Below are 12500 nucleotides of genomic sequence, written 5' to 3' on the forward strand. Positions count from 1 at the left end.
TCTCTGCAGACCCGGCCTCTTCTCACTGAAACAGCACAGAGCGTTCAGAAAAACCACCCGCTGCACCGATCGCTTTCAGTTACGAGTCCTGCAACTTTAAATATAATGTGTGCGTTTCAGGAAAGATAACTCAAATGTTCCTCTTCAGCTCAGATCTGTTGCTTATTTCCGGGGATATTAACTAGTAATGCACCAAAATTGTGCCAACCGGAAAAATGCATTTTCAGTGAATGGGTGCCGTCACAATGACAATAATCAGTTAACATCTGAAGAAGACAAAAGATCAAACTAATCCAGCATTAAAGGAACAGCAAATGCAAAAATGACAATTCTGTCTTCATTTACTCACAGAAATAGAAGGCAATGGTGACCAAAACATCCTGGTTACAAGATATCTTTGTGTTCAGCAGAACGGAGAAATTCATACATGTTTGGAACTACTCGAAGACGAGCTAATTTTCATTTACGGGTCAACTATTCCTTTAATGCTGGATTAGTTGGATCTTCTCCAGATGTTAAATGACGGACTGGACTGCTGTGGATTACTCTGATGTTTCTATCAGACTCTCGTTCTGACGGCACCCATTGGCGAGATGCTGATTTCTCCAGATCTGATGAAGACATAAACTCCTCCTGAAGCACGGGCTCATTAAAGCAGGATGGTGTCTGACCCGTCTCGGCGAGCTCCTTGCAGGGACTCCTGGACGCGGGGCAGCAGCGTGACGAGACAAGCGTTGCTCATGTGCTGGATCTCCATCATCTTCTGCTGGTGCGTCAGCCCGTTCATATGGCTCTGGAAATTCTGCGCACGCAAGATCTCAAACTTAAACTCGGTCACACTGCGTGGGTTATGGAAAGCTGCGCGATTAATGCAAAGCGCTGCACATATCCGATAACGGAGAAACCTACTTGCTGGTTATGGCAAGTGATGTTGCAAATATAGCAGAAGAACTTGCTGGAGGTCTCTGCAGCGCCGTCTTTGACCTCTTCAGGAGCATCTGCACTCTCCTTGACCTCTGAGAGCGAGTCGGAGCCCGTGGTGTCGTCTGGACCCTCGCTCATCTGTTGCTCCACGTCTTTCTCCAGAGCTTCGGTGCTTTCAACCTGCTGAAGACCAACAAACAAGACGCGTTCTGACATCATCTGAAGAAAAAGGGTCCTTCATGACCAGTGCTGGGGGTAACGCATTACAAGTAATTAAAGTCATGCAATCAGATCCTTTTAAAGTAACTAGTAAATACAGCAAAAAATAAAAAAATTAAAATAACAAAAAAATAAAATTATATATATATATATATATATATATATATATATATATATATATATATATATTTAACTCACAAAAAAAAAAAAAAATTCTGTATTTATCATTTAGTAAAATACAACTCTTATGACGCAAACAAGCGATAATTAGCAAATATCATTCATGCATTTAATCCCAATTTATTAAGCAATGTCTTTGCTGCTGACCTTCAATGATCTAATTCAAGCGTACTAATAAACAGAAAAGATTCCTTTATTTGGCTGAAGTGTGTTGAACGTATTACGTCTGCATTCTACTGCACAGACGTGAAGTTACTTTCCCTCTGGCTGAGGCTTATTCACTCGACTCGCTGAAGGGCTTTCACGTTTGCCAAAAACAGAACTGCTTATATTAAAACAAACAGGCAAACCCTGGCCAGATTTAAAAAGTAACAATGCATTACTTGTTCTCTCGTCCTGTGTGTGGTGTATCACAAACCTCGGCCGCTTGACTCGGCTCATCTGCTTCGGCGGCCAGCGCTCCGTCCACTCCACCTCCGTCCTGCAGACTCAGCTCTGAAACACATCAGATTCCAGCCGCGTTCATAACACACACACACACACACACAAACGTAATACTGTCCAATATTACCATCTTCTATTTTAGCAAGCATTAAAAACTAATTTATTCCAGTGCAAATCAGAATTTTCAGCATCGTCATGTGAATTTATTTAAAATAAATGTCCCCCCCAAAAACAACCGTTTTTATTGATAATAATCAGAAATGTTTCTTGAGCAGTAAATAAGTATATTATAACGATATCTGAAGGACCATGTGACACTGAAGACTGCAGTAATGATGCTGAAAAAACAGCTGTGCATCACAGAAATTAAAATATAATTTTATTCTGTATTTTTATCAAATAAATGCATCCTTGATGAGTAAAAAAACATTAAAAGAATAACTGATCCAAAAGTTTTGAATATAATATATATCTTAATAATGATTAATAATAATATATATATATATATACACACACACACACACACACACACACACACACACACACACACACACACACACACACACACACACACACACACACACACACACACACACACACTAACCAGGAACAATTTTTTGTGTGAAACATGTCAATAACACAATTCTACTGAAAAGTTGGTTCAAAAAGTGACATTGCGATGGCATTATTGCAAGCAAAATTATTTAAATGTTTTATGTTTCCAAACAAATAATTTGATCACTGACAGCTGCTCACAGAGACAAGCTGAAAAAGCCAGAATATTCCTTTAACATCCGGTCTACCTGCGGGGTCAGGGCTCTTGTATTCAGTGCTCTGAGCTGATTCCGTCTCCACAGGATCCTCTGACCTGCACAAACACACGAAGCACACGAGGTTCCTCCTCAAACGCATCTAAACACAATCAATCAAACGTCTGACGGAGCACTGATTCGCTCCAATTAGAAAGCAGATTTCTGACGTGACTGCAGAGATATGAAGCCACTGACTCCTGTGTTTTGTGTTTCTTGGCGGCGGGTTCGTCGGGCTGCTCTGAAGACCCCTGACATCCCGGATCGGCCGGAGCGGACGCCTCTTCAGCTGTTCACATCAAAACACACACCTTCAAAACTCTACACACTCATTCAAGCTCTAAACACTATATTTCATCTAATTTTCTGTTGAATAGTGTTGAAATGTACATTTTTAAACGTATTAAATTAAAATTATAATCAGAGAGATTCCACTTTTTTTGTGAAGTATTTTGTGCATTTGTTTATTTTAATCGTTTACTTCTCTTGTTTAAAAAAAGCTTGTTAAATAAAAATTTATTACAATTGGAAACAATCTGAATAAAACACCCATAAGCCACAAAATAATGAATATTTTTCAAACTATATTTATATATTGGCTTATCAAAACAACACAGATCTTTGATTTCGATGTGGAAAAAAATATTCAATTTAAATCATTTAAAATATAATATTTATTTAAATATAATATTTAAATAATTTAAAATATACAATTTAACTAGAAGTAGAAACATATTTAAATATTACTAAAAAGAACTTTACACAAACAGAAGTTTAAAAATGAGCTTTTTCACAAACTTTCTGTGGCTGTTTGGGTGCCTCAAATTATTTAAACTTTTTATTTGTGGTGCTAATACTTGTTATTAATCGTTTGACAGCACTAATAATCATTGTAGCCGTCTAAGTACTTTTTGGAGCACTAGACGAGGGCTTAATGAACTCATTTCTGAGAAACCAGCTCAAAATCAGCCTGTGCACATTCACACTCACTTTCCCAGATCAGCACAGACCAGATACTTTGTGAGAAAATCCCACATACAAGAGCAAAACTGACACTACTGGCTGGGAATCAGCGGCACAAGATGAATCCGAATCAGTTGTTATGATGCAGGGCTGTATAATATCTAAAAGCTGTTATTCATTGCTCCTGTTTTGCTCTGATCACATGACCTCTGCACATATCTGGTTCATGCGGTTACCTCTGCTGCTGCTGGCTTCCGATTGGCTGTCGCTGCTGCCTGCTGACTTCTGCTCGTTTTCCCTCTTTCTGTCCGGCTGACGAGCCTGAAACTCCTGCGTGTGTTCAGTCGGCCACCGATTCGCCAAACACAGGGAAAACAAGTACAGAAGACGTCAGCATTTTCCCCAGTAAACACACTTCTTAAGGTGCTGTTGAAATCAAATTATCTTCAGATGTGAGGAAGAACCCGAGTCATCCACGCACACAAAGAAAACAAATCAGTTCAGAAATGACGCTGCGTGCAATAAAACAGAATGACGTGGAAAATGTATTAAACTAATGAAATTTTATTCAAGTGTTTTAAATTTGCAAACTTAACTTAATATCTTGGGTTGTTATCAACATCTGGTGAAAGTCAACAGAACCTTTAGAAAAATCCTGACGTGTTTGTTACTTATTTTAGCTGCTGTACATGCATTACATTTCTTACTCGGCTAAAAATGTTGCATGTCAGAAAAACGTCTAATGTGCAACCCCTACACAGCTGATGGGAAACAAGACACACACACACACACACTGTAACACACACACGCACGCTATAACAATAACACACACTATTACACACACATACACACTATAACACGCTATAACACACACACACACTATAATGCACACACACACACACACACACACACTAATGCACACACACACACTATAACGCGCACACACACGCTACAACGCACACACTCACTATAATGCACACACACACACGCTACAACACACACACTATAACGCACACACACACACGCTACAAACACACACATATACGCTATAACGCACGCACACACACTACAACACGCACACACACTACAACGCACGCACACACACTACAACGCACGCACACTCTACAACGCACGCACACTCTACAACGCACGCACACTCTACAACGCACGCACACTCTACAACGCACGCACACACTACAACGCACGCACACACACCCTACAACACACACACCCTATAATGCACACACCCACACACGCTACAACGCACACACACACTACAACAATCTCACACTCACACACACACACTCACACTCACACACATACTCTCACTCACGTTGGTGAAGTAGCGTGTGTGTGGCGTGAAGTGGCGTGGGAATCCCATGTGCGGTGTTTTGATGGCGACTCCCATCGGGACGGGCCCCAGAAGAGACGCTCTGGACCCCGCAGCGAAGAACTGAGGGAACTGCTGGCCTCCCATCGCAAACCCTCGCATGCCGCCCGCTTCACACGGCACCAAAACAACGAGATCACAGTCAGCACAACACTTACAGGACCAGGTCAAAGGTCAAAAGAGACAAAAACAGCATAAAATCCCTAAAATCACATAAACACAGTCAGAACGACTGGATGGGAAGAGTTATGAGAATCAGTATAAAGAAAAAGTTAAATGTCCGGATGCCTCATAACAACTTTCCTGGCTCCGTGTTTCATGCATTATTAACCTGTAATTGTCACTAATTAAATACATGAAAAGATTTTGAAGAAAGTTTGCAACCAGGCTGTTTTGGGTCACCGTTGACTTCCACAGTATTGTTTTTTTCCTACTATGGGAGTCAATGGTGACCCAAAACATCCTGGTTACAAACTTTCTTCAAAACATCTTCCCTTGTGTTCGGCAGAACAAATACATTCATACACATTTGAAACTACTTGAGGCTGAGTCACCGATGGCACACTTTGAATTTTTGGGGTGAACTATTCCTTTAAGCCTTTTATTTTGACAGAAGTGCCAGCAGGGCTTTTAGTTTGAAGGAAAACTCCAGCTTCACTGAAAACAGGCTCACAAAACCTAATCATCTGCAGTGAAAATAAAAGCGTCTGATGTTCCCAAAGGCGCTCTGCGTTCAGTGTAGACCAAACAGAAAACACCAGTTCAAGAGCGGACCGCCTGAAACGAGTGTGTGTCGCTTTGAAGAGAAGAAGAAGGGAATAAAGTGGCCACACGTGTCTTAATGGCGGGAGTTACCCTGCATCTGCTGCATGAGCAGCGCCCCCTGCAGCATGGGGTTAGGAGCGATGATGGTCTGCGTGGCCGAGCACAGATTCACCATTCGAGACGGAGGAGCGGGAGCCGCCATCGGCCTGAAACACACACACACACACACACACACACAGACACAGACACACACACAGACACACAGACACACACACAGACACACAGACACACAGACACACAGACACACAGACACACACACAGACACACACACAGACACACACACAGACACACACACAGACACACACACACACACACACAGACACACACACAGACACACACACAGACACACAGGTCAGATAACTTTGATAGAAAGGTGTGTAATGACTCGGGTTGAGCAGCTGTTAAACTGAAGAACACAATTAGATCACAGCCATTTAGCTGAACCGGTTCCCCAGCAGTGTTCTGTTCGGTGTGTGGTGTGTGTTACCGTGCGTGTGTGATGTGATGAGCGGGCGGAGGCTGGGGCGGAGGAGGAGGTGGAGGAGGCGGAGGCGGCGTCTGCTGCTGGAACAGCTGTTGAAGCTGCCGCAGATGCTGATGAAACTGCTGCTGCTGCTGGTGAGGGTTAAACATGCTGACGGTCCCAGAGATTCACTGCTGCGCCGCAGCCTGAGACACACACACACACAGAAAGAGAGAGAGACACAGAAAGAGAGAGAGACACACAGAAAGAGAGAGAGACACACAGAAAGAGAGAGAGACACACAGAAAGAGAGAGAGACACACAGAAAGAGAGAGAGACACACAGAAAGAGAGAGAGACACACAGAAAGAGAGAGACACACACAGAAAGAGAGAGACACACACAGAAAGAGAGAGACACACACACACACACACACACACAGGGAGAGACACACACACACAGGGAGAGACACACACACACACACAGGGAGAGACACACACAGACACACACAGGGAGAGAGACACACACACAGAGAGACACACACACACATAGAGAGAGACACACACACACACGTTAGTTTTGTTATCTTAATGAAGACATTGCATAGACTTCCATTGATTTTCTAGCAAGTTAATAGTAACTCCAATAACCCTACATACCTATATATATATATATATATATATATATATATATATATATATATATATATATATGTGTGTGTGTGTATCTATCTATCTATCTATCTATATATAATATATACATACATATGATCCCTCCCTAGCAGTCAGTTCTGACAGATCAAAACAAAACAATACAAAGAGAATAACAAAATCAATCAGTCAAAAACAAAGTCAATCATTCATCATTCATCTAGACTACACTAACCAGATTTTGACCTTCAATATTTCTAGTTAACTGGACGAATGAGACACAAAACACTACAGAATATAAAAATAAACAACAGCTCGCCAGTCTGTCCGTGTCTCAAACCCTCGTCGCCTACACAGACAGCAGCGTTTACAGCACCCTGAACGAGCGAGCCTGCATTTTATAAATCCAACACGCGATAATCCCCGAAAGATGTTGTCTAGATAGGCGCCTCGGCAGGCTTTAGGACAGAGCCGTAGTCTTTATCTGTGTGCTATCCGCTAAGAGCTAGCAGTCAATAAACACGACAGCAGCGCGCCCCCGCGGACCTCTCTCTCATAAGGCTCATATTCATATTCTGTTGAGCTGCAGAATGAAAGCTACTCACGAACTCTGCCGACGGGGTTATGAGTTGAATAGCGGAGAAACGAGCGACAGCCTGTTGAAAGTTCCTCTGTCACGTTAGCGGCGCTAAAGCTAACACACTCTCACCGGTCTGAGCGCGACCACAGCGAGGAGCTCACAGCGCCGCCTGCAGGACCGGAAGAGCGCCGCCCACACTTCCGCTCGTTCGTTTATTATTCTGTAATCTGTTCCTTTCTTCACGAATCGACTATTTTAATTATATTACAAAGCTAATATATATATATATATATATATATATATATATATATATATATATATATATATATATATATATATATATATATATATATAGTAGTATAAATTAACAAACGCATGTATTTATCATTTAATAATATTTTTTGTGTGCAATGCTTACAGTGTTTTAAAAAAGAGGGGATGTTGACGATGTGTGTGAGATGCTAAAAAAGAAAACCCTTTAATATTTCTGCCGGATTTCAGACTTCGCGGTTACAAATGTGTAAAAAAAAGTGTAATAAAATTGCAGTTATGAAAATGGGTTGTAACATCATATATATTTTTGCTAATTTATTTCTTTCATAAACTTGCATAGACTGCTCTATTATGAGACACCAGTGTTTAGGAGATGACTATATTTTACTTATTTCCTATTTGGATGAATGTATATTAAGATTAAGAGTGTCATAGCTACCAAACTATTTTTGGTATGGTTTTAAATCTGTTTTTAACCTGATGATGAATGAACGATGACTGATCTCAAGTCTGAATTTGTGGTGCTTCAAAATATTATTATCTTAAAAAAACAAATAAATAACTGTAAAAGTGCGTCGCCTAGCGACAAGAGAGAGGATGCTCGTCATCTCAGAGGACCAGAGAGAGAGAGAGAGAGAGAGAGAGAGAGAGAGAGAGAGAGAGAGAGAGAGAGAGAGAGAGAGAGAGAGAGAGAGAGAGAGAGAGAGAGAGAGAGAGAGAGAGAGAGAGAGAGAGAGAGAGAGAGAGAGAGAGAGAGAGAGACAGAGAGAGAGAGAGAGAGAGAGAGAGAGAGAGAGAGAGAGAGAGAGAGAGAGAGAGAGAGAGAGAGAGAGAGAGAGAGAGAGAGAGAGAGAGAGAGAGAGAGAGAGAGAGAGAGAGAGAACGACGGAAAGAGAGATAGAGACAGAGAGAGAGAGAGAGAGCTCCGGAATAATCAATGCAGAAATAAAGCAGTCGACCGAGGTTAGGAATCGCAGTTTCTCCGGTGAAGCTCGAGCAGTGCCGGTCAGTCGCGATGGGGAACCGGGGGATGGAGGACCTGATCCCGCTGGTCAACCGAATGCAGGATGCGTTCTCCGCCATCGGACAGAACGCGAACCTGGACCTGCCGCAGATCGCGGTGGTGGGCGGACAGAGCGCCGGGAAGAGCTCCGTGCTCGAGAACTTCGTGGGGAAGTGAGTCCTTCCTTTATTAAAACGCACGCGATAATAACGAACGCACCGTGTTCATAACGCGCGCGGCATTAATCTTATACTCCGGCTCAGGCGCAACCCCCATCACGCCTCAATGATACGTAAAGGTCATCGCGAGGATCCTGACAATAACCTTTAAATGTTATTGAGGCGTGATGGAGGATGATGAAGATGGCCAGCCGTGCTCACAACAACAACACAACCTTCTTACATAATCCTCCTCGTTCTTCATCATGCATTAGTGCATCATCACCATTAGTGTGTGCTTTAATAACGGTACTGATGATAATAATAATGCACAAGGTCATCGAGGTGAAAACCGTGGTAAACGCTGTAAGCTCCGGTTCTGAGGAAACATGGATGCTGCTGGGATGTTGTTTACTAGCGCTGAGCTTCTGATGAAACCACACAGATCTGTCCATCACGCTCTGTGCACCAGCAGAACACAGCACTAAACCATAAAACACAGACTGCTTTCGTCAAGACTACTTCGATAAACCTGTCGTGCTTTCATTTGTGTGTGAGTGCAGCGTTCGGGAGGGAGGAGGTCCTCAAAGTGTGTGTAATTAGTGATCAGACGCATCAGAAACCTGGTCAACGTCCTCGTAAACACCCAGAAACGCTCCAGAGAAAGAATAAAACATCTTCGTAAGAATCTCTGTAAATATCTAGAAGCACTCCAGCAACCGGAACATCTAGACGCAGCTCCACAAACCAGAACACCTTCTAAACATCTAGACATAATCTAGAAATGCCCTCAAATATCTAAAAACACTCCGGCAACCAGAACATCTAGGCGCACCTTTGGAATTTAGAACATCTAGAAACACCTCCACAAACCAAAACATCTTCGTAAACATCTCAAAACAATCCAGCAGCCCAGAACGCCTTCGTAAACATCTAGAAATAATCTAGAAATACCCTTAAATATCTAGAAACACTCTAGCAACCTCCAGAAAAAAAATTAAACACCTTTGTAGATATCTAGAAAAACTCCAGTGATGAAGAACTTTTATATATATATATATATATATATATATATATATATATATATATATATATATATATATATAGACACACCTTTGGAACCCAGAGCATCTAGAAACACCTCCACAAACCAAAACATTTTTCGTCATCTAGAAAAACATCTAGAAGTAATCTAGAAATACCCTAAAATATCTAGAAACACTCCAGCAACCTCCAGAGAAAAAAACCATCTTCGTAAGAATCTCTGTAAATATCTAGAAACCAGAACATCTAGACGCACCTTTGGAACCCAGAACATCTAGAAACACCTCCACAAACCAGAACATCGTCGTAAATATCTAGAAGTAATCTATAAATTGTCAAACATCTATAAACTGTATACATAGAACATCTTTAGAACATCCAGAAATATTCAAGCACCCTAAAACATCTTTGTAAATATCTATTGTATATAAATTGTATATATACTGTATACATAGACGCACTTTTGGAACCCAGAACAACTTCAGAGCATCTAGAAACACCTCCACAAACCAAAACATCTTCGTAAACATCTAGAAACACTCCATCAACCCAGAACACCTTCGTAAGCATCTAGAAATGATCTAGAAATACGCTCAAACATCTAGAAACACTCCGGCAATCTTTAGAACATCCAGAAATATTCAAGCAACCTAAAATATCTTTGTAAATATCTAGAAAAACTCCAGCGATGCAGAACTTCTTTATATATATATATATATATATATATATATATATATATATATATATATATATATATATATATATATATACGCACCTTTGGAACCCAGAACATCTTCAGAGCATCTAGAAACACCTCCACAAACCAAAACATCTTCATAAACATCTAGAAATACCCAAGCACCCTAAAACATCATTGTGAACATCTAGCAACCGGAACATCTTTGTAGTATCTTCAGAGGAACACCTGGCAACCCAGAACACCTTCGTACACATCCAGAGCAAGCCCTTCACGCCAGCGCTGTGTTCTGGATCTCCTCTGACGGTGGATCGTTCTTCTCTCAGCCGTACGCTGCATGATTCAGCATTACTGCTGCTGAGACACACACCGCAGGATTAGCTGACTACGACTGATTTCACGTCCTCTAATACATACATTACTAAACAGTTCTATTAACACCAGTGCGTCAGCGTTCATAAATGAAGATATTAATTCCATAAGCGTCAGTGTAAACAAAAAGACTAAATAATCTAGTTTGATAATAATTCAATGATTTTTAACTCATTTTCTGGACCGGGTTCAGACGTCTTGCAGATGGTTAGAGGAAGAACAATCTGTGCTCGCTGTCTTTTATTTAAATCTGTCTTCTACTCTATTATGACAAAAGCCCCGTGCTGTGTTTAGAGCTCGACTCAATCTGACTGTAATTATCCAGAACACAGAAAAATCTGGAATGTCTCGCGAATCCCGGAAAACTGCTAATTACATCTAAATAAAGACGGGAACAATTTGTGACGTGATCTCTAAATAAAGCATCTTATAAATAACAATAAAGCATAATCAAATCTTTGCTTCCTGTAGGATGTGAGCGTTGTTGTCATATTCATGCAGTATTTGAACATATATGTGACTGGCATTGCCTGTAATTTCTAAGAAAGTTTTAAGAAATGCTTAAAAAAAACGCTAGTTGAGAAGGCAGTATTAACTTGATGCATTAACTAAATAAATTGATTTAAAAATAATAATAATAATAATAATAACAGTTAAAATTATATTTAATAAATATAGGCATATTTAAAAAAACAATATATAAATATAAAATATAAAAATATAAATATAAAATATAAAAAAATAATAATAATAAGAATATTTCTTGTGTTATAAACACACATTAATATGTGACAACAGAACAAGTACACAAGCATACATCTTTTCACGGATACGGTCCACGTTTAAAAAAAAAAAATAAATGACACACTTAATGACTGAATGCCCAAGAAAATACAAAAATAAATATATAATGAAGATAGTTTGACAGTCGTTGACCTCTAAAGTGGGGCGTGTTGTCATAAGAGGAGCAAACTAATTCAGTCAAAATTCAGCAAAAACAGAAGAACAGTTATGAGCCTCAAAACATAGACACAAAGATATCAAGGCATTGTTTTCTGGTTACGTAAACTGTAAATCATAAATTGCATGATTTGTATTTTTAATCCGTTCAGTGAATATATATTTAGCAGAGACGAGGACGGTGTTTGTGGGAGTCAGCACACTTCTTAGGGTACAGTCTGAAGAGTGTTTCTCTCAGGGTTTGTAATCTGTTGGCCTTGATTAAGCTGCTTGCTGTTGATCCTTTTTACTTTTAATAGAAACAGTCAGTCTGCAGTCACATACCGCCAGCTTCATCATCATCATCATCATTTTACCCATGAGTAAAATATATATAAGGGCACTGTCCGTTTTATGGCCGTATAAAGGTTTGGTCAACGCTTTGTTAAACCGTCATGAGGTCATTTTTCATCTTCAGTACGATGCATTTGCATAAAATATTCGATCGCAGCTCATGAATAATCCATAACTTCTATTTCGTTCATTATAACATCTCTATAGCTGTACA

The 12500-nt window shown here is 40.4% G+C and overlaps 2 protein-coding genes across 11 annotated transcripts in view; one reads left to right on the top strand and one right to left on the bottom strand.

The window, feature by feature from the left end:
• ciz1a (cdkn1a interacting zinc finger protein 1a) overlaps positions 1–7628 on the bottom strand; it is an 11978-nt gene extending 4350 nt beyond the window's left edge. Inside the window, 11 exon segments of the mRNA XM_043238233.1 lie at positions 1–25; positions 672–802; positions 910–1107; positions 1742–1818; positions 2571–2635; positions 2775–2865; positions 3776–3869; positions 4873–5039; positions 5785–5900; positions 6242–6423; positions 7472–7628. The exon segment at positions 1–25 is cut by the window's left edge and continues 69 nt beyond it. Of these exon segments, the coding sequence (XP_043094168.1) occupies positions 1–25; positions 672–802; positions 910–1107; positions 1742–1818; positions 2571–2635; positions 2775–2865; positions 3776–3869; positions 4873–5039; positions 5785–5900; positions 6242–6387 (1110 nt within the window). The 5' untranslated portion in view covers positions 6388–6423; positions 7472–7628.
• Positions 7629–8581: 953 nt separating this feature from the next.
• The window catches only part of dnm1a (dynamin 1a), a 60309-nt gene continuing 56390 nt past the window's right edge, over positions 8582–12500 (top strand). For 9 of the 10 annotated variants that reach the window (XR_006251065.1, XR_006251066.1, XR_006251068.1 and 6 more), the window contains exon 1: positions 8583–8895. Coding sequence is in view for 5 of the 10 variants with exons in the window: in XM_043240581.1 (XP_043096516.1) it covers positions 8735–8895 (161 nt within the window). In the remaining 5 variants the exon portion in view is untranslated. Of the gene's footprint in view, positions 8896–12500 lie in introns of all 10 variants that reach the window. The other variant, XM_043240584.1, reaches the window with a different exon arrangement.

This window comes from Puntigrus tetrazona, chromosome 5, assembly GCF_018831695.1.
Source record: "Puntigrus tetrazona isolate hp1 chromosome 5, ASM1883169v1, whole genome shotgun sequence".
Taxonomy (NCBI): domain Eukaryota; kingdom Metazoa; phylum Chordata; class Actinopteri; order Cypriniformes; family Cyprinidae; genus Puntigrus; species Puntigrus tetrazona.